Consider the following 26,397-nt stretch of genomic DNA (forward strand, 5'->3'; position numbering starts at 1 on the left):
AAAGAGGGAGGGAGAAATTTTGAGCAAGCCGGCATAAACGGGAGCAAGGGGGAGGGGCCCAGATGCAAATGACGGTCGGTGGGCGGGGCCTGAATGCAAATAGGCTAATCGGAGCCCAGAACCAGGCTAGCTCACACTCGGACTTCCTAAGCTCCGCGTGTGTCCCCGCCGGCACGTCCACGCCCGCGCAGCCCCTACCGAGGACACCCAGCCCGCCCGTGGATCAGGATGTCCTTCCAAGGCAAGAAAAGCATTCCTCGGATAACGGTAAGTCGGGCCCCCGCCCCCGCTGCGTCTGCGTCCCTTGCCCACGGCAGGAGTGGCTTGGCTTGCTCGCTCAACGGACGACCCTCCCGGTCCTGTCCATGAGTCCCACACCTGCTCCAGTCCCCAGCCCCGCGCCAGCCTTTTCTGCCCTCTCCTTCGATCGCCGCCCGCAGCGGAGAGAGCTCTCCAGGCCGCGCGGAACCCGTTGCGCAGTCGGCGCACAGGCCCGGGGCCCGCCAGCTCTCCGGACTCCGGTGATCGGCTTGGAGAGGCTGGGTGCGCGAGCGGCCTGCTAGCCAGAGCGTAGGTGGCCGGCCTCCTGCCGGGTCTGGAGCGGGGCGGATGGAGTTCAAGTGGACACTGCCTGGAGCTGTCTCCAGGACGGTCGGCGGACACAGCCTTTGTTGGCCCCGGGCCTCAAGGCACTCGGACGTCCGAAGCTGTTCCCAGAACAGCCCGTGGCCGCCTACCCCCTGGGCGCGCCGCTTTCGTGTCTCTAGCGCTTTGTCCGAGACAAAGCGATTTAGCCCTGGCTACTAGATCTGGTGTCCCTGGAGGCCCCGAGCCCCTGCACGAAGTCGGGTTCGGAGCCTCCACAGAGAGGTGAGTACTAACTGACCACTGAAACAAACATCCCTACAGAGCTTCCTTTCAGAACAGACCTCCACAACACAGACTTGCAGAAAGTAAGAGGTCAGCGTGTCCACCCTGCCGGCCAGGAAACAAAGCCTTCCCACTGAGGCAGCCGGAAGCCTCAGGGGAAGAGAGGGGGGCTCCTGGGATCAGCTGGACCAGGTCAGGGGCTCCAGGAGGTCTTTTAAAAGCTCTAGACTTGTTCTCATCATAAGAGTCTAATTAGGCTGTTGGGGAGGTCAGCTCCCTAGCCTTGGGGGTGGGGGGGTGGGGGAAGTCCTCTTCCCCAATCAGAGGGACTAAAAGTAGTTCCTGCCTCTTGACTGCCTACTATTATTCCTAGGGCTCCAGGCCTGAGGAAAAAGTCCCATCAGCTAGCTGGCACTGAATGGAGATGGTAGTAGCAGTCTCCTGCCCAGTCAAGCAGTGTTCATGAAAATAGAGGGCTCCCTGGAACTCCCATTCATCTAGATGGGGTATAGCACAGTACTGCTTGCTCCCCCAAATACAGAGGACTCCAGAATGCAAATTCTGGTGCCTGAAAATAGGAGTCTAAATAAGGACCCCAAAACTCAAGATTTCTGGTGCAGAGATTCCTCCTAAAGGCTTAGTTTTCCTAGGTTTTTCTGAGAATGGCTAGGCCAAGAGGGGAAGATGAAGGGTGTGGTCCAGAGTACCAGCCCTGCAAAGTGGGTGGGTGGCTGTAGTAGGCCTATGTAGGTACTAATGCTCCGTGAGGCTAGTTAGTGACCACCGTCAGACATTTGGAGAGAGTTTGTAAGTGAGCTGCAGCCATGGGAGGTGTAATCACCAAGCTACTTCCACAATGGGCCAGATGCTAAGTCCATTCAGCTGTGTGGGCCATATCATGTCTGTCCCACTTGAGGACTCCGGGGCAGGGTGATTCCATGGACATGAATGTAGACACTGTGATGTGGATTTCACAAAATGTTTACAAGTCATTCTTTTTGTGTTTTCCCCCAACCAATATATAGCTTAATAATCATGTACGGGCAGAGGGCTGGGTGATGTAGGCTGGGGCTTAGTTGCCAGGCCTTTGGAAAACTGTGTGCTGATGACAGAACAGGAGAACTCTGAGGATTCAGCCCAACACTCAGCAGTTGGTCAAAACAGTGAAGTATGCACAGGGCTCCCTGTCGTCCTTGTAGGCTGATAAGGTTCTGCTTGGTTCTCTCTCAGCTGGTTCTCCTGGCCTCTGACAGTATAACAGACCTGAAGCTGGCCTGGAGGTTTGGCCCGGGGCATGTAGCCAGGTTTCCTTGTTCAATGCAGAGTGCCTTCCCTGGATAGTTCACAGGAAGAGTTGGAGCTCATAATGGGTTGGAAAAGGGCAGCCACAGGTTTCTTTTCCCATGTGTGTTCTGCATCTGCCCCCCGCCTCGCTCCTTGTGTGTCTCCACTGTTTACTACCGAAGCTAGGCCATTGATTCTGAGGTCCATGCAAGAGTTCCATCTGCAAGTTCCCCTTTCTGCCTGACTCCTCCTTCCTGGTTGGTCTTAAACGTATCTGTCCTATGGATGCTAAGAATTGGAACCAATCAGTTTGATTCTCTGCCTCCATTTTGCTGAGATTAGCCCACAGGGAGCTTGCCTTACCCACAAACCCTTTCTTTACCCACTTGAATGTCTTCACACTACATCAGAGCCTCCTGATTCACCGCCCCATCCTTCATGCTCATGGGTGTTCTGTTAGTTCTGCCCATCAACATCCACCCCTATCGATTCTGTTTGCTCATGCCCATGTCAGTAACACTGACTGAGAGTGAGCCTCTCACTTTCCCTGAACAACCCAGGAAGCCATTCAAGCAGCCATCTTACTTCCCTTTTCCCTATCATAGTTTTCTTTCCGACAGCTCAGGTCATCCCTGCATCAGTAAGAGCTAATCAAATGCTCCTGGCCCCAGTGTCATCCCGTGGACTCCAAAACCTGTGTGTCTCAACTTGCCCAACTCTGATGACTGCTCTTTCTCTTGCTTCTCCCATTTACTGTAGCACTCATGTTGTTCTGAGGCTTAATACCAACCCAAGCTTTTCCTGCCTCAGAACCTTTGTATAGCTGTTTCCTAGTCTGGAGCAGTCCTTTACTTCTGCCCCACTACACCGGTCTCCAGTACTAGTTCACCAGAGAAACCTTGTGATGCTCAAGGCAGCCTGGATTCCTCTCACAGTTCTATGACCTGAGCCTTGATGGAGGATAATAGAGACACGTTGCCTCCATCTATCTATACCAGGGCTATAATCTCTGGATTCAAGACTAAGATGTCTGGCTTCTAACCCCATCATGGGCCTGTAGTGCTCTGGTGTAACAGCCCGTTCTGTTATTGCCCATCTACCTTTGTCAGTACAGGTGGAAGAGGAACATCCGGGTGCTTATTCAGAACTGGGAGGTCGCCAGCCCTTCCCTCAAGCCAGATTCTTTTTCCCCTAGTGGTCAGGAAGAAGGTTCAAACGTAGCAGCTGCGTCACCCGCCATACTTTCACCAACACAGCTTTGCTCTGGTGTCCTCACTTAGCCCCCTGCCTTCAGCATCTGCTGAACTAAAGTTAGTGCCAGGGCTGTGTCAGACAATGCTCTGAGTATCCTGTTTTGGAGTACTGTAAACATACACTTGAGTTGGTTCTTATGGCTTACAAAATGCACCAAAACACTTCAGTCACTCTAGGGGAAGAAATTCCTAGTAGTTTAAGATGTCTCCCTCAGCGCCATTGTTTTGTCTCTGTCAGAGTGACCGCCTTCTCATCAAAGGTGGGAAGATTGTGAACGATGACCAGTCCTTTCATGCTGACCTGTATGTGGAAGATGGTCTGATTAAGTAAGTTTCTGCCCAGAGGTATTTGTAGATCTGCGTACATGTGAACGTTGGTTACCTAGTACTCGGGTGTCTGCTTTGGGGTGGAAATCATGCAGATATTTCCCCTCACCAAAACCCTGTCCCTGGGAACAAGTCCTTGAGACGTGATAGTCTTGCTGGATAATCATAAGACCTTGAGAAAGACAATGGGTCCAGCGTCCGTGTATCTTTGTGTTATCACAGCCTTTCGCTCAAGTCTGGGCTCCTGGAGATGAATAGTAAATACTGAGATGCTCACTCCTCTGCTTTATGTGCCAGGGAGCTCTAGTGCTGGTCAGTAGACAGCAACCAGGGGCTTCAGCAGAGGGCAAGAGGAAAGCCATATTGGCACAGCACTGGGCCCTCTGCCCTGCTCTCCTGAGATAGTGTGAGTTTTATTCTCTGGCATCTGGGCCTGCTTTTTTTTTTTTTTCCTCACAGGCAAGATTCCAAACCCTCACTTTTTAAAGCCTGCCATGGAGCTTGTTTGAGTTCTATCTGGAGCTCTCTATGAACAGTGATGACTCTGTTTGTTGCTTTCAGGCAAATTGGAGAAAATCTTATCGTCCCTGGGGGCATCAAAACCATCGATGCTCACGGCCTGATGGTACTGCCTGGGGGAGTTGACGTCCATACCCGGCTGCAGATGCCTGTGCTGGGCATGACCCCAGCTGACGATTTCTGTCAGGGCACTAAGGCGGCCCTAGCGGGCGGGACCACAATGATATGTGAGTGTGCAGGCCACTTGCCACATCATGAAGCCTTGAATGACAACGATGGTTCCAGCCTCCATGTGTATCTTTGTGTTATCACAACATTTAGTAGGAGGCTGGGTTTCTGTAGATGCTTAGGCATGCTGGGAGAGTGCATGGCCCATCTCCTTATTTCATGAGTTGGTTTTTCTCAGTTCAATTTCTCTGTTATGTCTCCATCTAAAGCGTGCTGGGCACACCCTGGCCAGTCCTGCATCTCTTTCTGGGCCCGTTGCCTTGGCTCATTCTAGGATGCTGATGAGCTCTGGATAAATAGAATTGTGCCCACTTACTCCCCCTAGGGGACTGGCAGCTGGCCAGGAACTGGGGGTTTGGAAATCCCAGTGCTCTGGACCAGAAGAGTTGTGGCCCAAACCCTGCCTCTGAAATCTGTTTGCAATAAGTTTTTGCCTGTGTCAAGAACTGGGGCTATGGTTTCCAAGACAGGACATCTATACTCCCGTGTCTGAGCTCTCTCTGTGCGCATGTCCGTATTTGGGCTCATTATCACAGCCCTACATACTCATGCTGTATGCCTTCAAGATAGGAGGAAAGGGCTCATCTCTAAGGTCTGAGGATAAAGGATTTTCCCCTCAAGTTTCTTTGTGCACCTGGCACACAGTAAGTACTGTTCCTACTGCTACCAGGGAGGTACAGTCCTAGAGAGTCCAGGCACTTCACAACAACACTCAGCCATTGCTACAACCACAGTTTGATTTGGTTCACCCTGTCACTGACTGAAGGAAGGCTAGCAGCAAGGTAGCCATGGCAGTCTCCTGCTCAAGTGCATGTGGTAGCCCAAGTGAGCCAGCACAGCTACACTGTTACATGGCCTGCTCGTGAGGCATCTCTGGAATCACAAACGGGAAATACTTATGGCAGAAACGTAGGCTGTGTAGTGCATGAGCCCTCTCCGGCCTGGTGATCTGAGTGATGGACGATGGGAGTGTGGCCTGGACATGAGGCAGCCATTGGTTCCTGAGGTGCACCATTTTGTTTAGTAGCCCCTCTGAGCTCTCTCTTGTCACATCTCGGGATTGACCAGTGAGCAGTATTGGACTTTAGAGTGGGAAGGAGCCAGCACAGTGGCCACATGCAGGAGTGATTTGGGACTATCTGGGCCTTGTGGAGTCAGCGAGGCCATGGAAACTGACCCAGTAAAAAGAGTCTTCTAGAAGCCTTCAGGTCCACAGGGCCAGTACTGTGAACATCTGGAAACCCTGACCTGCTGTTCCTCAGGGAGCTAAGGTCTGCTGGAAGTGGTATGGCTTGAACTCAGGCTCCCCTCTCAGTGCTCTCCTCAGAGAGGCTGGAGGGATGTGATCAGAAGATACCCATGAGCTGACTGGAAGGAACAGGGAAGGTAGCAAGACAGGACCTCCCCCTGCTATATCTTTCTCCAATCCCACTCTGGTCTTCAGAATGTGAACCCAAATCCCCCTTGGAGAAAATAGTTGAACATCTTGGTCAGGCTGGGGAGCCTAGCTAATTGTGCTGTCCTCAACAGTGGACCATGTGTTTCCCGATGCTGGTGTGAGCCTGCTGGCAGCCTATGAGCAGTGGCGGGAGCGAGCAGACAGTGCAGCCTGCTGTGACTACTCCCTACATGTGGACATTCCCCGCTGGCATGAGAGCACCAAAGAGGAGCTGGAGGCCCTGGTCAGGGACAAAGGTGGGCAGCAATGAGGGGTGGTGGTACCTGGGGATCTCTGTGTCTGCAGGCAGACCAAGGGGTCCTTTCTAGAACCCCTGTGATTTGCTGCAGTCTGCCAGCCTGGTCGGAAGGTGGGGATTTAGGAATTGAGTTGGAAAAGAGTCATCCAAAGTCAATTGTGCTTTCAAAAACTCTGGACTAGGAGGTCCTATACTGTGAACGCACCCCATAATTGGACTTCCCACAGAAACTTCAGCGACCGTGCTGACCTTGGCTCTCTGTGGTGTTTTGTTTTGTTTTGTTTTAGAAGAGAGATGCCCCGATGACAGAGACACAGCCACATTTCCATCACTTGGTTTTTCTCTTAACAGGTTGTTTTAAGCTCTGTATTGAGACTGACTCACCTGTAAGTAGAGACTAGCTGCATTCTACACAAAGTCCTAAAGCTGAAACCACGGCAGAGTTTATTAGCAAGCTGACAAACAGTGATATTGTGCTGGATGCATGTCTTCCACTGAGTTCCCTGTGGGGTCTGTAGCTCACAGATGAGTAGGGCCAAGACTCTGGACTTCCTGACTGCAGAACCCTTGACACTTACAAGGGACACTGTTGTCTGCCTGCTGTGGACACAGGGCCATCTTCTTGGGTTCCAGTCTCCAGAGAATGATAGTCCGTCCTCACACTGATGTCCTTTGGAGCACAGGGCCCCCACACCTCCTTCACTTGTGTGCACTGGAGTCTGCTCTCCAGTAAACAGTGACGAGTCTCTGCAGCCTCATGTCTCTGAACCAGGTGTCTGCAGCACCCTCTCTCCCTGTCAAGATTGCTTCCTAATCAGAAATTGACATCATATGCAAGTCATCACCTGGGAGGATGGCACAAGATGGCCCCATTTTTCCCAGGATGCCCCACATTATTTCTATCTAGCAAGGGGATAGGGCCCTGGACTGAGTGGGCTTGGGGCTGCCTTCAGGCCTCAATGGACCTTCATCAGTCCTGGTCCTGGGAAGTCCTGGGCAGATTCTGGCTGCCCAAGAGTTGGGAAGGCTCAACCTTGCTCTCGATTGGACTTTAATACTGTGAGCATCAGCCCCTCCTTTCCTCCTATGTGTCTGAGGTCCCAGCCCTGGGACTTGACTGCCCCTCTCAGAGTCTCAGGAACATGCACCGTGAGTTGTGGTGTGGAGAAGCAGGACTCAGGACCTGTAGGCAGGTGACATGCCAGATGGGCTGAGAGAGGCTCCCCCAGCATGCCAGGCCTGGCTGCTTCTCCTGAAGAGAAAGGATGGGGCTTGGGAAGAAAGCCCATGACACCGCTCTATGCCTTGCAGGAGTAGAGATCTGCCTGACAGGTGGTGGTGGTGATAGTAGGTATATTCTTCCCCTGCGTACCTACTGGGTGAGCAATGTGTTCCAAGCTTGGAGTGTTGAACAGCAATGTGTTCCAGTGTTGGAGTGAGGGAGTGGCTGACACATAGTCAACTCTATCGTGTGACATAGCTTGTTGATGGAGGTTTGCCTGCAGGATGCTATGCCAGCCAGCACAGCTTCTGTGGGAAGATGTCGCTGTCTCTGGTCTCCTCTCCTGGTATCTGACCCCCTCTAGTCGTTTCTTTTCTAGGTGTGAACTCCTTCCTGGTCTTCATGGCATACAAGGACAGGTGCCAGTGTACTGATGGTCAGGTGAGAGCACGTTCAGGGGGAATGAGTAAGTGGGGTGTCTTGGGCTGTTGCTGGAGAGATGACCCTACAAGTATGGAACTCTGTCTCCACAGATATATGAAATCTTCAGCCTCATCCGGGACCTTGGAGCTGTGGCCCAGGTGCACGCAGAAAATGGGGACATTGTGGAGGAGGTATGAGATGCTGTGCTGCCCACGGGGTTGGCTGGATGGGTCAAGGTGACGCCTATGTGGGCTCCAGTGGGTGCCCACATAGCAGTCAAAGCTGGGTGGAGACAATATGAGACCTGTGACCTCTGTGACCCTTGGATGGAAGCAAGATTCCTAAGGAGGGAGGGAATGTTAAGTCAAAGGTCAAACCGCCTGTGAGTTAGGGAGCCATAACTCCCTAAACCACAGCTGGGGAGTTAGGAAAAACATAGGTTTTTCCATGATGGTCACAGATCTTACCAAAGTAACCTAGCCTGTCCTTTGGGAGAATGCAGTATGACACCCAGGGTCAGGAGAGGGCAAGGGAGGTGGCTGCCTGTCAAGAGCTTGCACCTTGAGCCAGCCTTCCCCAAGTCCACTCTGCTATGGGTGCTTCGTGGTTGTTCTGTTGTGGGAGGTCCAGGGGCCCAGGACTATGCTTGAGGTATGAGGCTTGTCAGCCAGGCACTTCATATCCAGGGTTTGGGATCCTTGGGGCTGGAGCAAAGCATCCTATTGGTCATTTAGGAACAGAAGCGCCTGCTGGAGCAAGGCATCACTGGTCCTGAGGGCCATGTGCTCAGCCACCCAGAAGAGGTAAGTCTGCCCTGCTGAGAATACCATCTCCCCACCCCGAGCCCCAGCGCTATGCTAAATTGGCCCTGCTACATGGCCTGAGTGGTACTCTGCTCATTTTGTCCTCATCTTGGGGGCTTAATGCGATGACCCTCTGCCTACCCAAATCATCTCAACCACTTCTCACCCCACAGCCCTTACCTGAGGCAAGAAGGCAGTGCACTTGGGCCCTGAGAATTGTGTGGGTCAGCCCAGATTCTAGACACTGAGGCTTCAGCTAGGCCCTTGCTCCAACAGGGATGCCTCCAGTGCCTACAGTCTCATAGGTGATCTTGGGTGTCCCAGAACCTACCTGGTCAGGAACTCTCGGGGCTTACTGTGTTCTGATTGGCCTCTCCCTTCACCATCTTCAGGTAGAGGCCGAGGCTGTGTACAGAGCAGTCACCATTGCCAAGCAGGCCAACTGCCCACTATACATCACCAAGGTGATGAGCAAGGGTGCAGCTGACATGGTTGCCCAGGCCAAGCGCAGGGGTGAGTGCCAGCGCTGGCTTCCCATATGTTCCTAGCTTCCCAGAGCTCTGCTGACAATTGAGGACCTCCAGGTGGTAAGGAGGGAAGACCCAATAGAAAAGTAGGCCTCTTCATGGGGCACCTGCTTATGTTAGTCCCAGGGATAAATGCTCAAGCGAAGTTTAGGAGCCCTGTGTCCTCAGGAGGGATGAGGCTGGACCCTAGGCTGCAGCCTTGTTAAGAGAAATAACTGCCTTCTAGGGGTTCTTAGCAAACTGTGTTTTCTGTTCTCAGGGAACCCAAGGGCAGAAATATATGTATCTGAGAGGGGTTCTCAATCCCATAGGTGGGCTCGCTTTCATATTTGTTACGGGTTCAGGAGCTGGGGTACACATCCTGACAGCTGAGGGACTCCGTTCCCATAGCACTCAGGCTATCTAGGGGCAAACACATATGTCCTGGCAGGTCCATAGCTAGAGTTAACAGGGGCTAGACTGTGTGTGGATCCAGAAGGCCTGTGAGTTCAGAGGGCCAGGGAAGTCCCAGCAGTCTCCAAGGCACTGGAGAGAGCCAGGATTGGGGCATAGGACCAAGGTAATACATAAAAGAGGCAGCATGTTCAAGAACGATGGAGGATCTGGTATCTGTTTCCCCACCCAGGCTCATAATGAGAACTCATTTTCTAACCCTGCCTCGAGACTGTGGAGTCCCTGAGGTGAAAGTGGATGTGGACAGGGACAAGGTTTCTTCCCAAAGATTGGCACAGTAACCTACTAAGTTTACAAGGGAGAGGATTACCCTAGAGCTTCACCCCTCCTCCCAAGAAGCTACTCTGCATCAGGACCAGTCCCCACCCAACTCTGAGCCTGGTGCTTTCCCATTCACTTATAGGAACAGCCTCAGCCTACTTCAGAGACCTGGCACAAGGCTTCTCTGAGTCTGATTGACAGGCTTAACTGGTCAAGTTCTATTCTGTGGCCCAGCTGGAGGGCCCAGCAGCCTGGCCCCAGCAGAGGTAGTAGATTTGGAAAGGATCAGTTTCTCAGCCATTATACTTCCCAAAGAACCACCCCACAGGGCTAATGACTAACCAGGGGCCCCAGAGAAGAGGACAAGCTTTCCCTGGCAATGAACGTAAGCACAGAGAGTCAGAAGCAGTGTGAGACCCATGCTGTGCTCAGGCTAATGGGGTCCTGACATAACCCGTGCTCACTTTAGGGGTGGTCGTCTTTGGGGAACCTATCACTGCCAGCCTGGGCACTGATGGCTCACACTACTGGAGCAAGAACTGGGCCAAGGCTGCGGCCTTTGTCACTTCACCCCCTATCAACCCGGACCCTACTACTGCAGGTCACCTCACCACTCTGCTGTCCAGGTGAGCACTCAACCCACCAAAGCTCAGGTTAGCCGGTGGCCTCCAAACCTGTGCTTCCTCCAGACGCCCCCAGAGGAATCTCAGTCTTCTACAGGAATGCTAACTGGGGAACTACTGGGCTCTCTGGTCCCAGCTGGGGTTCCCTACCCCTATGCTGCCTTGCCCTTGGCCCCTCACGATTCTCTTCATGCCCTTCATATTATGCCCACCTTGCCCACCTTCTCCCTTCTGTACATAAGTACCAGCTCAGATCTCTTCCATAGCCTTGGCTGGCTGCCTAGGAAGCTGGAGCTGACCCAGCTGTGGTCAGTTCAGAAAGGCCAGCCCCTGGCCCACTCTGACCCTGGGTTGTTCTCAGTGGGGACCTCCAGGTGACAGGCAGTGCACACTGCACCTTCACTACTGCCCAGAAGGCTGTTGGCAAAGATAACTTCACGCTGATCCCCGAGGGCATCAACGGTATAGAAGAGCGCATGTCTGTGGTCTGGGAGAAATGTGTGGTAAGTCTAGGCCTGGGGAGATGTGGATGAGGCAAGGGCTGTCAGCAGCATGCTGCAGGAGGACTCCACAGCAGAAATGCTTGTGTGTGTGAGAGACAGCCTTATCCCTCCAAGCCTTAGCTTAGCAGTGATGGCACCTAGTCACCTAGTCCTCGGGACAAGACTATCACATTTATGGATTCCCTACCATGGAGATTAATGACACATCCGTCACCCTGCATACCATAAATATGTAATTGTCACATGTTAATGAAGAATTTTAAATTTTTAAACAGGATTCATTTATAGCCAGGCAAAGCAACGCAGGCCTGTAGTTACAGCACTCTAGAAGCTAAGGCAGGAAGGGAGGGAGGGAAGGAGAGAGAGAGAGGGAAGGGAGGGAGGGGAAGAGAGAGAAAGGGAAGGGAGGGAGGGAGGGAAGGAGGGAGGGAGGGAAGTAGGGAGGAAGGCACGTACCCAGGTACATATTTAGGGGGCAGGTCTCCTTCCTCTGGATCCTGGCCCCCATCTTGAGTCCCTCCATCTGCCATGCCTACAAACCAGAGAGACTGTCACTGTGTCTCAAGCGACACTGGTGTTGGTATCAAAGTATCACCATTTATCACAAAGGCACTAGAAATGGGGCTGTGTCCATAGGGGCAGTCAAATGACTGGACTACCTGGTCACTGTCGTTAGTGCCCCTGTCTGGGTGGGCATTTGTACCACTGGGTTATTGCCATGGTGAGGTCATGGCTGGATCCCTTCCTGAACTTGGGTTATCCCACGACATCTACAAGCTCAACCTTCCCCTCAGCTGGTCCTCTTCCTTCTCAGGCTTCAGGGAAAATGGATGAGAATGAGTTCGTCGCCGTGACCAGCACAAATGCTGCCAAAATCTTCAATTTTTACCCCAGGAAGGGGCGTGTGGCTGTGGGCTCTGATGCTGACCTGGTCATCTGGAATCCCAGGGCCACGAAAGTCATCTCTGCCAAGAGCCACAACCTGGTGAGGATGCCCCCTCCTTAGCCAAACCTGATTAGACCTGCTTCCCAGGGGTGTTACCAAGATAGGTGGCAGATGTCTACCCTCAATGTGGCTCTTGGTAGCTTTAATTTGTCCAGTACCACATCTACCCAGCACCTCACTTAGCCAGTGTCTTGTCTCCTGTCCTCATGGGTGTGTGGCTGAGTTTACTGACCAATCCTATAAATTTGGAGACTGAGGCAGAGGGTGCCTCACCTGCGTAGGCAAGGATGGGTCCTCCCCACCCCTCCCCATCCCTAAAACACACTCTGCTCCCTTTGATGTCATAAGAATCCCGTGACTCAGGGTTGCTGGGTTGGTTGAGGGGTAATTCCTTCTGTGTGTCATTTGTCTGCCTTAGTTGCATGTTTTTCTGGGTGGAGCCTTAGCACACACAGCACATGAAGGTTACCTGTAGTGCTGGCCAGCCTTGGGGTCAGGACTGAAGGGTGCTGCACCTGTGGGCCTCTCCTCAGAATGTAGAGTACAACATCTTTGAAGGAGTGGAGTGCCGAGGAGTGCCCACAGTGGTCATAAGTCAGGGCAGAGTGGTGCTGGAGGATGGAAACCTGCTTGTTACTCCAGGGGCTGGCCGCTTCATTCCCCGGAAGACATTCCCGGACTTTGTCTATAAGAGGATAAAGGCCCGCAACAGGGTAAGAGGCTGACCCGGGGTTGCAGGGTGACATCAAATGGGTGGCAGGCGTGTAGTTCCCAGTGCAGAGTCAGTGAGCTCTTGTGTGAGGTTCTGCCTCCTGGATGAGGTGGATTTGGAAGGCACAGTGGAAGCCATTCACTTGCCCAGGGCCTGCTGATCATTGCCTATTATAAGGGAAGTGACCAGGAGGCCCTTGGCAGGCCTGCTCTCTCCTGTGCCTCCTGTGTCTCCTGTGCCCAATGCCTACTCAGTGGTGAGTATATGCCGTGTTACAGCTGTCCATAGGAACGATGGATATAAACTCATTTATAACCACCACTCTGAGTACATCACCATGAAGATGCAAATGTGGTCCAGAGCACACCACCTATACTCCACCCCCTCCCTCCCTGAGGGGTAAAGCAGGAATTGAGACCCTAGGAGGAGCCTGTAGTGGACAGTTCTGTACGAGGCAAGCCTTGTCCCATGTGCTGTGAGGACACGGTGATGGACACCAGTTCATTCCTGCTTGCTGTTATCTGCTAGGTAGTGACGACCCTCCCCTGCCAATAGGATCTAGTCAGAGCCTTGTGGGCTGGCTCAGACCAGATTGTCAAGTAGGCTCAGGAACCCAAAGGGAGATGCTAGCTAGGAGCACAAGCCCATCAATTTCTCTCTTTGGGTCACTGATCCATGCTGGAGTTCCAGGAAATGCCTCTGGCTTTAGGAACCCTTTTCTGGGCAGACGGGATCCAGAACCTCATCCCCAAAATGCCCCCTGGTCACAGTTGGGACCTGGGTCTCGTTACAGTTCCAGATGAGGCTGCTTTGCTCTTAAGTGGCCTTCTCTGAACATCTTTTGTGGCTGAGGTGCTCTCACGCTCGCACACACGAGCTCTCTTTCTCTCCCTCACCCTCCCCCTCTCTCTCTGTGTGTGTGTGTGTGTGTGTGTGTGTGTGTGTGTGTGTAGGCAGAATGATATGCAGGGAGAACACTGAGAGAGGTATGTATGAAGCTATGTGTGATCCTTTATTTCAGGGGAGCACAGGATTATTGAGCATAGCCAAGTTGGGGTACAGACAGATAGGCAGGGTACTACCCTTCATCACTGTAAGTAGCTAACCCCCACACACACTCTCTTGGGTCCACAGCTAGCAGAGATCCATGGTGTGCCCCGAGGCCTGTATGACGGGCCTGTTCATGAAGTGATGTTACCAGCCAAGCCAGGGAGTGGCACACAGGCCCGTGCATCCTGTCCAGGCAAGATCTCAGTGCCACCCGTGCGCAACCTGCACCAGTCGGGGTTCAGCCTATCTGGTGAGTTGGGTCTGGGCATGGGGTAAGAGGCTCTTCTGGCAGGTCCAGCCTGTGCCGAGAGGGCCCTAAGCTCAGCTGGAGACTTGGACACAGGGCAGATCCCAGGGTGGGCCAATGTGGGCACTGTAGGGTAGGGGGCACTGACCTTGGTGAGGAGCAATGAGGTGTGCACCCCTGCTGTGGGAGCCCATTTTTGTCCTAGCATTTGCCCTTGGGTGCTGCTGAGTTAAGCCTGCACCTTGAAGCAAGCAAGCTGGGAGAGGACATGTCAGCCCAGGACTAAACACAGAATGCCCAGCATTCATGGGAAGAGAGGTGTCACCTCTGTAGGGACCCCAAGTTATTATACAGCTCCTCCAGCCCCAGCCCCACTAGCTCCAGATTCACTGGTCAAGTGTGAGGCATGGGTCTGAGCTGTGTCCTTAGCACTTGGAGACACACTAGAGTGTACCTGTCATGTTGACCAACAGAGTTGGCTTTTACTAGGTGAGGGGCTTCTCTGTCCCCCCTCTTGCCTACCAAGGCAGACCCTGTCCATCACTTTCCCCACCTGTGAGTGGGGGCTACATCACCATATTACCTTACTTCTGTCATCCTGCTTGGGAGGCCATAACAGTTCCTGGTCACTTGGTGATTTAGGATAAGGGGGAGTCCTTCAGAATGCAAGATCATCTTGGAGATGGGGCAAGTGCCTGCCACCACAAAGATCCACACTAGGGACCAAGCAGGGCAGGCTTTCTGGAGAGCTAGCCTTTGCCTTCCTGTCCTCACAGACTGTCGAGCTCCACTGGCCATTTCCATTGCCTTAGGGATGAGCAGGCTTCCTGGCCACCTGCCCTGTCAGGCATGGCTTTGGGGAGAAAACCAACCCTGTATACACATTGCATGAAGTTGGGTAGGTAGGCTCTGTGGTCCTGGTTTGATGGGTGCAGCCAGCCATGTCTAATTTCCCTTTTGGATGGAAGGAGAGTCATACCACCCCCTTCAACCTCCTTATCACACTTGCTTGCCCTTTCTTCAGGCTCTCAGGGTGACGATCACATTGCCAGACGTACAGCACAGAAGATCATGGCACCCCCCGGAGGACGCTCCAACATCACTTCTCTTTCCTAGACTTGGGGTCTGGCAAGCTGGTGCTGTTCCCACTGGCAGGGTGTGGGGACTACTCACTTCAGTTAGCCCCTTACTTTGTAGATCGTTATTGTGAAAGGTGCTTGGCCTTGCCCTCCCCCTCCCCCCAAGCTCTCTCTTGGGAGTCCCAGCCCCCACTCTGAGGTACCCCCTCCAGAGGGATGAATCCAGAGAGAGTTCACTGCCAGAGAGAGAGGATTAGGCCTGGTAGTGAGCAGGTGCCTCTTGCCCCTCTGACCTTACCATGAAGGCCCTCCAGGAGAGCTCTTGGACTTCAGCCTGTGAGCTTTCCAGGGTCTGGGTGTAGGCAGGGTGGGCGTTTGCTGCTGCCACCCCCTAAGAAATCACTGCCCTGTGGAAGCCCCCAAGCTTCCACCAGTTCCGTGTTGCTAAGATGCAGCTACCCCTTGGGGGCTTTGTCCCCCTGGCTGCCCTGTGTAGGGAGGAGAGCAGGTGAGCGGAGCCTCCACCTTGTGGAGGTTGGTGACTTCAGGGATCCACCAGTTACTCAGTGCAGGGGAGCTCCCTCCCACATAGACACTTCCAAGGACCAAACTTGAGCTCCTATAGCAGCCCCCTCTAGGGAGTTTGATGATCCCTTAGCTAAGACACTTTCCTTTTCCTACAAAGTCTGTTTCCATAGGTTTATTAGAGTAGCGGTTTTGTACTGTGAGGAAACCATAGCCAGGGATCTGCATGCTGCTGTACCAGATGCCGGCCACCGGCTGAGCCTGACGGGAGTCAGGTCAATAAAAAAGTCTGGGTTAGAAGCTGCCTGTGTGTCGCCAGCCAAACCTCCCTCCCTCACAAGCATCTGCACAGGGACCAGAGATCCCCTGCCACTACTGTCACCTCTGCCCAGATGCCTGCTACCTAGCCGTGTGGTCTCTGCCTGCTCTGGGCCATGGGCATGGCTGGACCTGAATGGTGGAGAGGGTTCTTCCTCTTAGGGTATTTGGCTGTACCTCACAGCCAGATGGTCAGCAGGAGGACTCCCAGGCTCTGACTGGCCAGGCTCAAACCACCCCAGCTGGAGTGAGGCAGTAAATGGAAGACTGTGAAGCATGCCCTGCAGGTGTGGTGTGCTATAGGGGGACAGCCCAGGAGACCAGCGCAGCTGCTCATAGCCAGGCCCCAGCCCTGGAAGGAAAGCAGCTAGGCAGTTCCTGTGAGTGCCTTCCTACTATCCAAAATCCTGGGCTAGCCTACTGGCCTTACATCTTCTCATGGTGGCAGTCTTAGTTCTTTATCCCAGGCAAAGGATCCCCAAACTGCCTGCCCATTCTCCCAACATCTATTCTCATCAGCAGGAGCATTTCCATGGGAACCGATGTACTGTCTGCATCTAGGATCTCCATCATTTCTTTGGTCCTAGCAGCAACTTTGTTGAAGGCCCAACCTGGCAGTCCTGCCACTTTTTGGGTGTGTGTGGGGTCAGGAGACATCTTCTGGGCCACATATACATAGTCAGTAAGGCTTCAGACTGGATTTCATTTTGTTTTGGAGACACAGTCTTATGATGGAGCCTTGACTGGTCTGGATGGAGCTTACTGTGTAGGCCCAGCTGACCTTGAACTCAAGAGATCCACCTGCCTCCCAAGTGCTGGTATTAAAGGTGCACTACCATATCCAGCAAAGCCTTAGGTTTGAATCCTGGGCTTTGGCTGGCTTGTGTGCTCTATGCCAGTGCCTTTCTACTTTCCGCAGCAAGGAGGGGGGTGTTGAAGGGACGGAGGATGTAATCACATCCCTGTCAGAATCATAAAGGACAGTGTGTTCTCATCTCACCCACCCATTGCACGTTTATACCAAACCCCAGAATTACCCCCTGAGGTACCCCTGACCTGGCTAGGTTTTCACTCAGAACATGGCTACCTGAAGGGGTTATAAGAAGTGGCAGTGCCTTGGTGCACCTTGCTGTACAGCTTAGGCGTGGGCCTCACTGGGAGCCCTGTGGTTGGTTAGTCAGTCCCACTGAGGGGCGGTGCAGGCAGGGGTTGGAGCTGCCTGCTCTGTCTTGGGGCTTCAGCTCTGTTCCCAGCACAGCCAGTTCTTCGGATACTGTGATCACTTGATGACTCCATAGTCTGGCCAGGCAGGAGGGCAGCATTCACTTGGTTGACTAGAACCACAGACCCAGACCCAGATACTTTGTAAGGTTAACCAGGGTGGCTTTAGTCCTGGAAGGGCACCGAATGTGACAAGGGTTCTCCCAAGTGAACCCACATATGCCTGTGGAGCCCAGGGCTAGAGGGGCAGAATCATCCTCAGGTGAGTTGTCCCTCTGACCACAGAGCCCTGGGGCAATGAGGGGCAGATATCATATTCTTTGGCTATGTTCCTCCTGCCAGCCCTGCAAGAGCCATGCAGTCTGGGAGCTAGCCTGAGGCTTCTGGGCTTTTGACAATTTTCACTTTGTTTGGATCTTGGAATTGCAGCTCAGTTCTTATCTATAAATGCTGGGATAGCCACCACAATGCCACGGTCCTGTGGCACCCACTACCCAGCTGCCCCAGTCCAATAGACCGTTTCCATGGAACACTGCAGACATGGATGCCCTCACTCCACAGGCATATAAAACACACAGAGCACACGGCACAGCAGTTCTTAGACTGTAATTCTCAGAGGTGAAAACTATACACGAGTCGCAGAAATTGCCAGAGCAGTGTGTGTCACTAGAAAACGCTCTTTGCCCTCCCTCCCACTCCCTCCCCCAACCCTTACCCTCAGTAACATATCAGAATCGGAAAGGCCTGTTCCCAGCCCCACGGCCTTGAGCAGCAAGCTCAAGGACATTCTGGCTAGGCCACAGCAAAGACTGGCCACAAGGCTATGTACAGCCAATTTCAAAAGGGTCCAGAAAGCCAAGGGCTCCTGCTCCACTGTGCCACTCTGGCCACCTGTAATCTGCCAGCCTACAGTCAGAGGGGCCAGCCAGCGTGGTGACTGCATGACTCCCTCCATGTTGCAAGTAACCACGGTCTAGGTACCAAGGGCCCTCTTTGCCCAGCCACCACTCTCTCGACGGGCATCCATGGCTCCCAGCACCTTCACCATACTGACAGCCTCACGGGCAGGCTGCGCGGTCAGGCCTTTGCCCCACTGCTGCCCTCTTCTGGCCGTTCTGAGTCTTCAAAGCAGCCTGAGAGAGAACTGCCCTCGGACCAGTCTGGATGGCCTAGCTGCTCCCAGAAGAGGGGCAGATGGAGCCACACATGGGCAGGGCTGTGGGCTCTGCCTCACTGTCTGCAGTGGAATCTGTCATATCCGAAGTCTCAGGGCCTGGAAGAGGCTCGCTCATGAGTTCCTGGCTCCTCTTCAACCTGGAGCAGGGCAGGGAGGACGCACAAACACACACACACAAGTGGATCTATGTAGATCACCAAATGTCACAGCCTCACTCGCAGCCCCAGGACCCACTGATGTAGACTATATGACTTTGTGCTAGAACACATGGGGTGTGTCCTTCAGGGGTGTGATAGGGGATACCAAGAATATCTCTTGTTGGAAGCCCTGTTTTAGTACCAGCATACTGGGAACACAGGGAGCCAGAAAACAGACATGGATGCTGAGAACACTACAGACATGGGAGGCCCAGCCCTAAACTGCTGGCCACAGAGCTATGAGGCTGGGAGCCACAGGCTCTGCATCTCAGCTCATGCAGAAAAGGAGGGCACTCTAGCCCAGGGCAGAGCTGTTCCAGTGGGCAGTGTTGGGACAGCTTTTCAAAGAGTATGGCCATGCCCATGATTCATCCTGTGCTCTAACCAGAGGATGGGTCCAGTGTTTCCAACCAGTCCCACACTGCTCTGTGCATCCTCCCCAGCCTAGTACCAAGCCTCTGGGAACACCTCCGTGTTTCTCAGGCAGGGGGCAGGTTGACCCTTTCCTTAGGCACCTTATACAAGGCTATCTCCACTGTTAGCTCTCTGTAACCTGTACCCTTTCTGTCCCACTTGTTCTAGACACTAAGGAAAGCTTTTCTGAGTGAGTGACCAAGTGGCAGGTGTGACTTCAGGGGCTACCAGGAGGTGATAATTCTGGTCTGAGCCAAGTGTGTGCCTGAGATTCCCAACCCTTGGATCTAAGTCCACCTAGAAGGTTCCCAGGGAGCCCCTTCAGGAGCCTGAGCTGAGGCCACTCAACTCTACCTTCTATATCCGCTGTTGTCCTTCCCAGAGAGCATGGGCCAGGCCTCACAAGCCACGTGGCCTCTGGGACATCCGTGCCGTGTAGCCCCTGAGCCCTCTATGGTCTCTTACATACTCACTTTTCTCTGTTAAAAATCACAAAGTCTTGCTGGATGGCATCCAGACAGTCTTGCAGGTAGTCATTCTCCTGTGGACAGAAAGACCATCCAGTGGTTTGTGCTAGACACTGTGGGCAGTCCTCAAGCACTGCTCCAATCGCCCACTCCTGAGCTCTGAGAAGGAAATGCCTGGCTCCCAAGAAGCTCTGCTCTTCAGAAGTCTATCTCCAACAGCTGAGAGCAGACACACTAAAGACCAGAGAGGGGAGGAGGTCATGACATGGGAAAGACCAGTGAACCTGTGTGTGGCCCCGGCCCATGTCTCTTCCTAGAGAATCTGGTAGTGATGCTGAAGACACATTGCTTCCTCAGTAGCTGCCTCCACTTACCTGTTTCCCTCAGAACATAGTTGTGTCTCCCAGCAGCATGGCCAGGCTCAGAGGTGAGGGGCCCTCTTGGGAGCTACAAGGCTCAACTAATGGGCACCAGTAAGAACAGGACAACAGCTTGGGAGTGGGTTTTGGGGCTGTGGATGGGCTGTAAGTCAGAACATGAGGCTAAAGAGGGGTGTCTGCAAAAGACCCCCCCCCCCCCGCTTGCTTGGAATCAGTTTCCTGGTGTGAGCCCCTGGGCTGGGTTTCAAAACACTACAGGACAGCTTTTGGAGACTTGGTTATGGAGTTCAAGGGAAGATTCCAGATTATTCTTAGAAGGATGCTGAGAAGTAAAAACACATGCACAGGCAGCCCGCAGATCCAAGGCCAAAGGACCTACACTCTGGCCTGTTCTCCTCCCACACCGTGGTAAGCAATGAGCTGGGGATTCTGAGATGGGAGTGACTGCTGGAACTCAGCCCCTTGTGACCATGGTGGCAATAGAACATCCAAGAACCTGAAGCCCAGGACAGGGAGGGGGGAGAGCACTGGTTCAGAAGGGGGAAGGGTCTGGGATAATATCCAGCAGAGCCGGGGGCTCCCTGTGCTTGGGAGGTAGAGGCAAGGGAACAGGACAGGCTGGCTAGCTAGACTGGGCTGCATCTGGTGGTCAGTGAGGTCAGAGTTAGATAGGGAAAGGTCATCAGCTGCCTGGGGGAGGAGACACGTTACTTTCTTGCTTTCCAAAGCCAATATCAGCCCTACAATCTATCACTTGGGAGGGGCTAAGTCCCCTAAGAGGAAGGACAGCTAGTTCACAGCAAATGTATGCTACGGGGACCAGGTGCCTGCAGCTGCCTCCACAAAAGGCATGCCCATTGCTTAGAAGTCTGTCGAGCTAACACTCAGGCCCCTCTCACAGGGCCTAGTGGCCACAGACCCACCCTTTCCCTGGATGCTGAAGGCAAGACCCTGGTAAGGCTTGTGGCATCAGTCAGTGCTGGCTTTCCAGTCAACTCCTTGACTTGTGGGTAGCAGTTGTTATGGATGAGGGAGGGGAGGGAGAAGAAGATGTGGGTTAGGAGTAAAGGGTAAGTTATGCATATCAGCACATTTTAGAGACCGAGTGTGTAGTATGCTAACAGTAGTTAACAACACTGCATTGTATACTTGAGATTCCGAAAAGTATAGATTTTCTTCAGTCTTCTCCCCTCGTGCATACAATAATGATGTGGAGATAATGGGTACGTTACTTGGCTTTACTTCGATGATTATGTATAATTGTTTTTCTTGTAATAACGTAACAGTCTGTACACCTTACGTGTCTATAGATTTCAGGCCAATGATTCAGACTAAAGCTGTTTTTAAAATAGCTGTTATAGGGAGCTTGACCTCAGTAGATAAAACACTTGCCATGCAAACATGAGTACTAGAATTCTGGTTCTCAGCAGCCACATAAAAAGGCAGGTAGGCATGGTAGCCCTCCTGTAATCCCTATGCTTGGGAGGTAGAGGCAAGGGAACAGGACAGGCTGGCTAGCTAGACTGGGCTGCATCACGGAACTCTGGGTACATCAAGAGATCATGGCTCAGTAAATCAAGTCAAGAGACTGAAGAAGGCACAGGACATCAAATTCTGCCCCTTCGATGCATACGTATGCCCACGTACGGGCACACATGTGTGCCCTCCCAAGAACATACACATTAAAAGGCAGATGCTGTAATAAACAAGATCTGTACTCCATCCCTAGACCAACCAGACTACACAGTCACCGGGAATAGCACCCAGGCTGGAGTGACCAAAAAGAGCCACAGTCAGAAGTGTTTTATCTTCACCTCTGTCTTTCTACTACGGTGTCTCATAATCTTTCCACTCTACTCAAAAGTCATTCTGCAAGAAGCAAGGTCTTCTGGGATCAACCTTCTAAAGTCGAGAATTTGAGCATCTATACCTCACACCTCTTCCTACTGGGAAAATAGCACAGACCCTGGCCTGTTTCTTCACCTTTCAAAGGCAACTGGTTTTCCTAACTCCTGCACAATGCCCTCCGGAACCCATCTTGACACCTTGTCAAGGGTAGGAACATGAACTAATTCATTCTCCCTCTCCCCCTCCCCTCCTCCTCCTCCTCTCTGTGTATCTCTGTCTCTCTCTGTGTGTCTCTGTGAATCTCTCTGTGTATCTCTCTGTCTCTCTCTGTGTCTCTGTGACTCTCTCTGTGTATCTCTCTGTCTCTCTGTGTGTCTGTGAATCTCTCTGTCTCTCTCTCTGTCTGTCTCTGTCTCTCTGTCTCTGTCTCTCTCTCTCTCTCTCTCTCTCTCTGTGTGTGTGTGTGTGTGTGTGTGTGTGTGTGTGATCATGATTGCATGATTCTGTCAGCTGCTCTGTCTCCCATTTGGGGGTCTCCTGTCCCTGAATCTACAGCAGGTACAGACTAATTAGTACTGAAGGGTTAAAGGACTCTGGGGATCTCTGGGGATCTCCAGGTCTCTGCAGCTGTCTCCTTTGCAGGAGGTATCACACTCCCAGCATTTTGCCCCACATCTGGGGCCACCCTGAGAGGGGCCTGCATTCCAGCAGAGGCACTGACTTTGATCACCAAGAAGAGGCTAGGCTGTGTTTCTCTGTGTACTCTCTGGCCTCATTCTGATGATAAGCAGACAGATACAAAATTTTAGTCTGAGAAGGTAAAGACAGTCATAGGCTCAGAACCCTCGGGGATGAGGATTTGAATCATGGCTTGAGACAGGATTCATCCGACAAAAAGCTGAGACTGGCAGAGGTGTGTTGTGAGGGTGGGAAGGAGCCACATTGGCCCTGGGGTGGTGGCTCGTGGCCCTGACCTTGTGAGCAGCACCACAGCAGGGGCTGTGATCTATCCACTAACCTCACCCTCAACACATTCCTAGAAGACAAGTCTCCAGTGGCCTGAGGAGCCGCTGCAGAAGCATCTAGGGAAAGTGGCTCTGAGTGGGATGAGAGAGACTGCCATGGCCTCCGAGTGTTCCATGAGCCTCTTTCCCACAGACACTCCTCTGGCATATTCCAGGCGTTTTCCCCAGGAGGACCCCTGTGATGTCTTCCTGTTTGGTTCTATGAACCTTGGGATGCTGGACATCCACATTCAGCTCTTCTCATTTATGGCAGGCTGTTGGAGCACTTGCCAATACATATGAGGACACCAAAAAGGTGTCATTCCTAGGTCAGGCCCAGGAGCACAGCTTGGCTCCTTTGGAGCTGGTCATCTCTGCAGCAGTCTGCACCCTCGCTGCCTCAGGCTGAGTCCACCCCTCTATGATTGTTCTTAGTCACACTTCCTTGGTGGTTCATTTGCACGTGAACCCTCTGGTCCAGAAGTTGTTATCTGAGCCCAAATAAAAGCTCAGACTCAGCACCAGACTCCAGACATCACTCCTGTTAACAAAGCACCTGGGAAATGGAGACCAGGTCCAGCCCCTAACTCTATGGCAGACAGATGTGTTAGGGAGCGCGGTTACTATTCCTAAACTACTCAGAATCCATTAGAAATGCAAGAGACCTAGGACAGGGCAATCATTTCGAAAGAAAAGAACAACTTGGGAAGAGTCCCAATTCCTGGTTTCAGCACTGCTTCAAAGTGACAGTAACCAAGACGGCATCTGCTAGACAAGGACAGATCAATGGGGCAGGAGTTAATCCATAAATAAACCCTGCTATTTATGGTCAAATTGATTTGTGAAAATGGTGCCAAGACGTTCAGTGAGGGAAGAATAGCCCTCTCAGCACATTTCTGCCAACATCAGATATCCGCATACAAAAGAATGACGGTGGACCGTCCCCTCACACCACACATCAGAATCAGCTAAACATGGACATGAGTACAAGCCCTGGAGCTACAGAGCACACAGGCAAAATCCTCACGACTGTGGGTTTGCAGATTCTCTCCAACAGGACAAACACAAGCAATGGATGCTCCCGGCAGTTCGCATGAAAGACTCCAGCTGTAGATGACACACCCACAAAGACAAGAAGACAGTCTGGCAAGAGAGGCAAGCACGTGACAGTCACACATCTGATGAGCACTTGCACCCAATGTGTAAAGAAATAACTCTTAAAATAAAACCACACAGATTTCTGTGTCGGGCTCTGCTCTGTGAATGGCTCCCATTCTTTCAACCAGAGAAAAAGCTGCTGCACTGAAGATCTTGGAGGACCACAGGAGCCTCCAAATTTACAGAAGACAACAGAGTCCCAAAGGAAAGGGCTTCCCTGGAGTTGAGGTCAGTGGATCAAGAACTGCAGGAGCCCTCATCCCAAGGCTAGATTCCTGGGGCACCACTCACAGGGTCCCATTTCTTTGTTGGCTTCATTCCAGGAAGCCAACAAATACTGATGGAGAACCCAGAGAGGTTCCCACTCAAGGCCAGAAGAGCAGGAAAGAACAACTAGAGAAATGCACCCAGAGTCTCCCATGCAGAAGTGGAACCCACTGTCCAAGGGGAAATCCACTATACTGGGGAAGAGATCTGAGAACACACACCCTTCACTGGCTACCTCACCCGACGGGAGGGAAAGAGCTGGGAAATGTGGGTGAGAGTTCATACAGACTACAGATTCTCCCCACCTGACTTCTGCACTAAGCGATTGGCAGGTGCAAGTCCAAGGTGAATGACAGGGCTCGGCCTGTGGTGAACAATGCTCACGGGAAGGGGCTTCCCCTTATGGTTGTGTTCTCCCACCTGGATGATGTGGTGTTGTCTGAAGGTAAGCTTTAATTGGCTAAAGGCACATTGGAAAATCTACTACAGCCACTGGAAATATTTTTACATTGATTCATGTGTATGCATGAGGAATACATGTGTATGCATGAGGAAATACATGCAACATGGTGAGCCACGTATGGAGGTCAGAGGACAACCATCGGAATGCGGTCCTCTCTCTCCACTGTGTGGGTTTCAGGAACCAAACTCAGGTCCTAGGGCTTGGCAGCAAGCACCTTTACCCACTGAACCATCTTGCCAGCCCTCCTAAAACTACCAAAGAAAGATGTTTAATTGGTGAACTAAGGGAAGAGATGGGGGGGGAGGGGGTCGTGTAAAGCACTTGATGCAAACCCGAGGAGGAAAAGCTGGATAGGAAAGAAAAAAACATGGTAAGTGGACTGTCGACAAACAGAGTAGATAGGAATCTGACCGTGTCATTGTCAGTGGCCCAAACACATCAGCTAAAGACAGATATGGGCATAGCAGACTGTGAAAGATAATCCAGCTTTAAAATGACAGAAAGTGGCAGTTCTCCAATAAGACAGAAGGTTTTCATTAGTCAGTGAAATGCAAATAAAAAACAGCTGTGGTAACTGGGGTGTAGCTCAGTTGATAGAGCACCCAGCATGAATGGGGCATTGTGGGGCATGGTGAAACAGACGCCCTAATCCTAGCATTTGGGTGGTAAAAGTAAGAGATCAGAAATTCAAGGTCATTCTTGGCTATAAAGTGGGTTCAAGACCAGCCTGGGCTATATGAGATCCGGTTTCAGAAAACAAATAAAAAACCAACAAAACATGCAAAGAAATAAGATATCATACCAAACCAAAGCTAAACCAAAACAACAACAAAAAGTAAAAGCAAACAAAAACCTCACTGTCTCAGACTCAGTGTAGTGATTACAATTTAAGATTCGAACTGAACATTAACAAGAACAGATATGGATGTAAAGTCTTAGAACTGTCATACGTGGCCTACGGGAGTATAAAATGGCACAGCCGTGGAGCATACCTGAGCGTGAACTGAGGCATTTAGGTGTAACATAAGCCAGATGTCATGCTAAGGTCTCTCCCAAGAAAAAAAACAAGAGCACGTCCCCAAGAGGACCTACACAGGGATATTCATTCACACTAGAGTTATAATGATTCAAAAGCAGGAGTGGCCCAAATTCCAGCCCAGTGACAAATGGCTGATATATTCATGAATAAAATACTACATAGGAAGGAGATGCTTTTCACAATTAGAACAAAGGAGGTGCTGGCCTTTGGGACAGCATGGCTGAATCTACATCGTGCCAAGTGCAAGAAGCCTGTAGAACCACACAGCATGATTCATCCTGGATGAAATGTCAGGGCAGAGTAGGGGTGACGGGGAGGCTGGAGAAGAGCAGAGCAGCGGATAAGAAGGGGCCATGAGAAAGCTCTCCACTTAGACTGTGGTGGTGGGTGTGCTGGAAGTCAACTATGATGCACCTCGTGTGTGTGTGAACTGTATGTTATACAATTGTAAGAAAACCAAGGTGTGCATTAAAGTCCCCAGTCTTCAGCTTCTCAATTCTCCATAAGAACATTGGAGGTTTTCTCAGTGTTGGCCAATGTTCAGAATACTTCCCACCTCCAACTACAGCTCCCGCCAACTGCTGCAGAATGGAGCTGAGTTCCTCCCAGTGCAGGTGTCAACCCAGGCTGGTTCCCATTCACAGCCTCCAGAAGTCAGCACGGCAGTTAGCCAGTATGCTCTCCACGTCTGGATTCTCACACAAGGTACCCACGCCCACACAAAGCCAGTTTCTATTCCCCAAAGCCCTGGTTCTAGATGCCCCAGGAAGAATCTCTCTACTCTTGGCACCTGACCCAGGAGCTGTCGAGTTAAAAACCAACCCACAGAAAACAGAGGCAGCTGGAGGAGAGAGAGAGAGAGAGAGAGAGAGAGAGAGAGAGAGAGAGAGAG

General features: G+C 52.1%; 2 protein-coding genes across 3 annotated transcripts in view; one reads left to right on the forward strand and one right to left on the reverse strand.

Moving 5' to 3' along the window:
* The first annotated feature begins 214 nt into the window (after positions 1-214).
* Positions 215-15,852, forward strand: Dpysl4 (dihydropyrimidinase like 4). The gene is made up of 14 exons (XM_028787143.1): positions 215-267; positions 3,646-3,734; positions 4,296-4,480; positions 6,012-6,176; positions 7,780-7,841; positions 7,934-8,014; positions 8,558-8,626; positions 9,019-9,139; positions 10,337-10,493; positions 10,852-10,993; positions 11,808-11,978; positions 12,473-12,652; positions 13,786-13,951; positions 14,973-15,852. Exons 1-14 carry the CDS (start codon positions 229-231, stop codon positions 15,062-15,064), a joined length of 1,719 nt encoding a protein of 572 aa, XP_028642976.1. The 5' UTR covers positions 215-228; the 3' UTR covers positions 15,065-15,852.
* Positions 15,853-17,681: 1,829 nt separating this feature from the next.
* The window catches only part of Stk32c (serine/threonine kinase 32C), a 79,503-nt gene continuing 70,787 nt past the window's right edge, over positions 17,682-26,397 (reverse strand). The window contains exons 11-12 of one of the 2 annotated variants that reach the window (XM_028787149.1): positions 19,353-19,420; positions 17,682-18,405 (exon numbers count right to left, since the gene is read on the reverse strand). In XM_028787149.1, the coding sequence (XP_028642982.1) occupies positions 18,261-18,405; positions 19,353-19,420 (213 nt within the window). In that variant the 3' untranslated portion in view covers positions 17,682-18,260. The remainder of the gene's footprint in view (positions 18,406-19,352; positions 19,421-26,397) is intronic. The other variant, XM_028787150.1, reaches the window with a different exon arrangement.

Source organism: Grammomys surdaster, unplaced genomic scaffold, assembly GCF_004785775.1.
Source record: "Grammomys surdaster isolate TR1022 unplaced genomic scaffold, NIH_TR_1.0 125612, whole genome shotgun sequence".
Classification (NCBI taxonomy): domain Eukaryota; kingdom Metazoa; phylum Chordata; class Mammalia; order Rodentia; family Muridae; genus Grammomys; species Grammomys surdaster.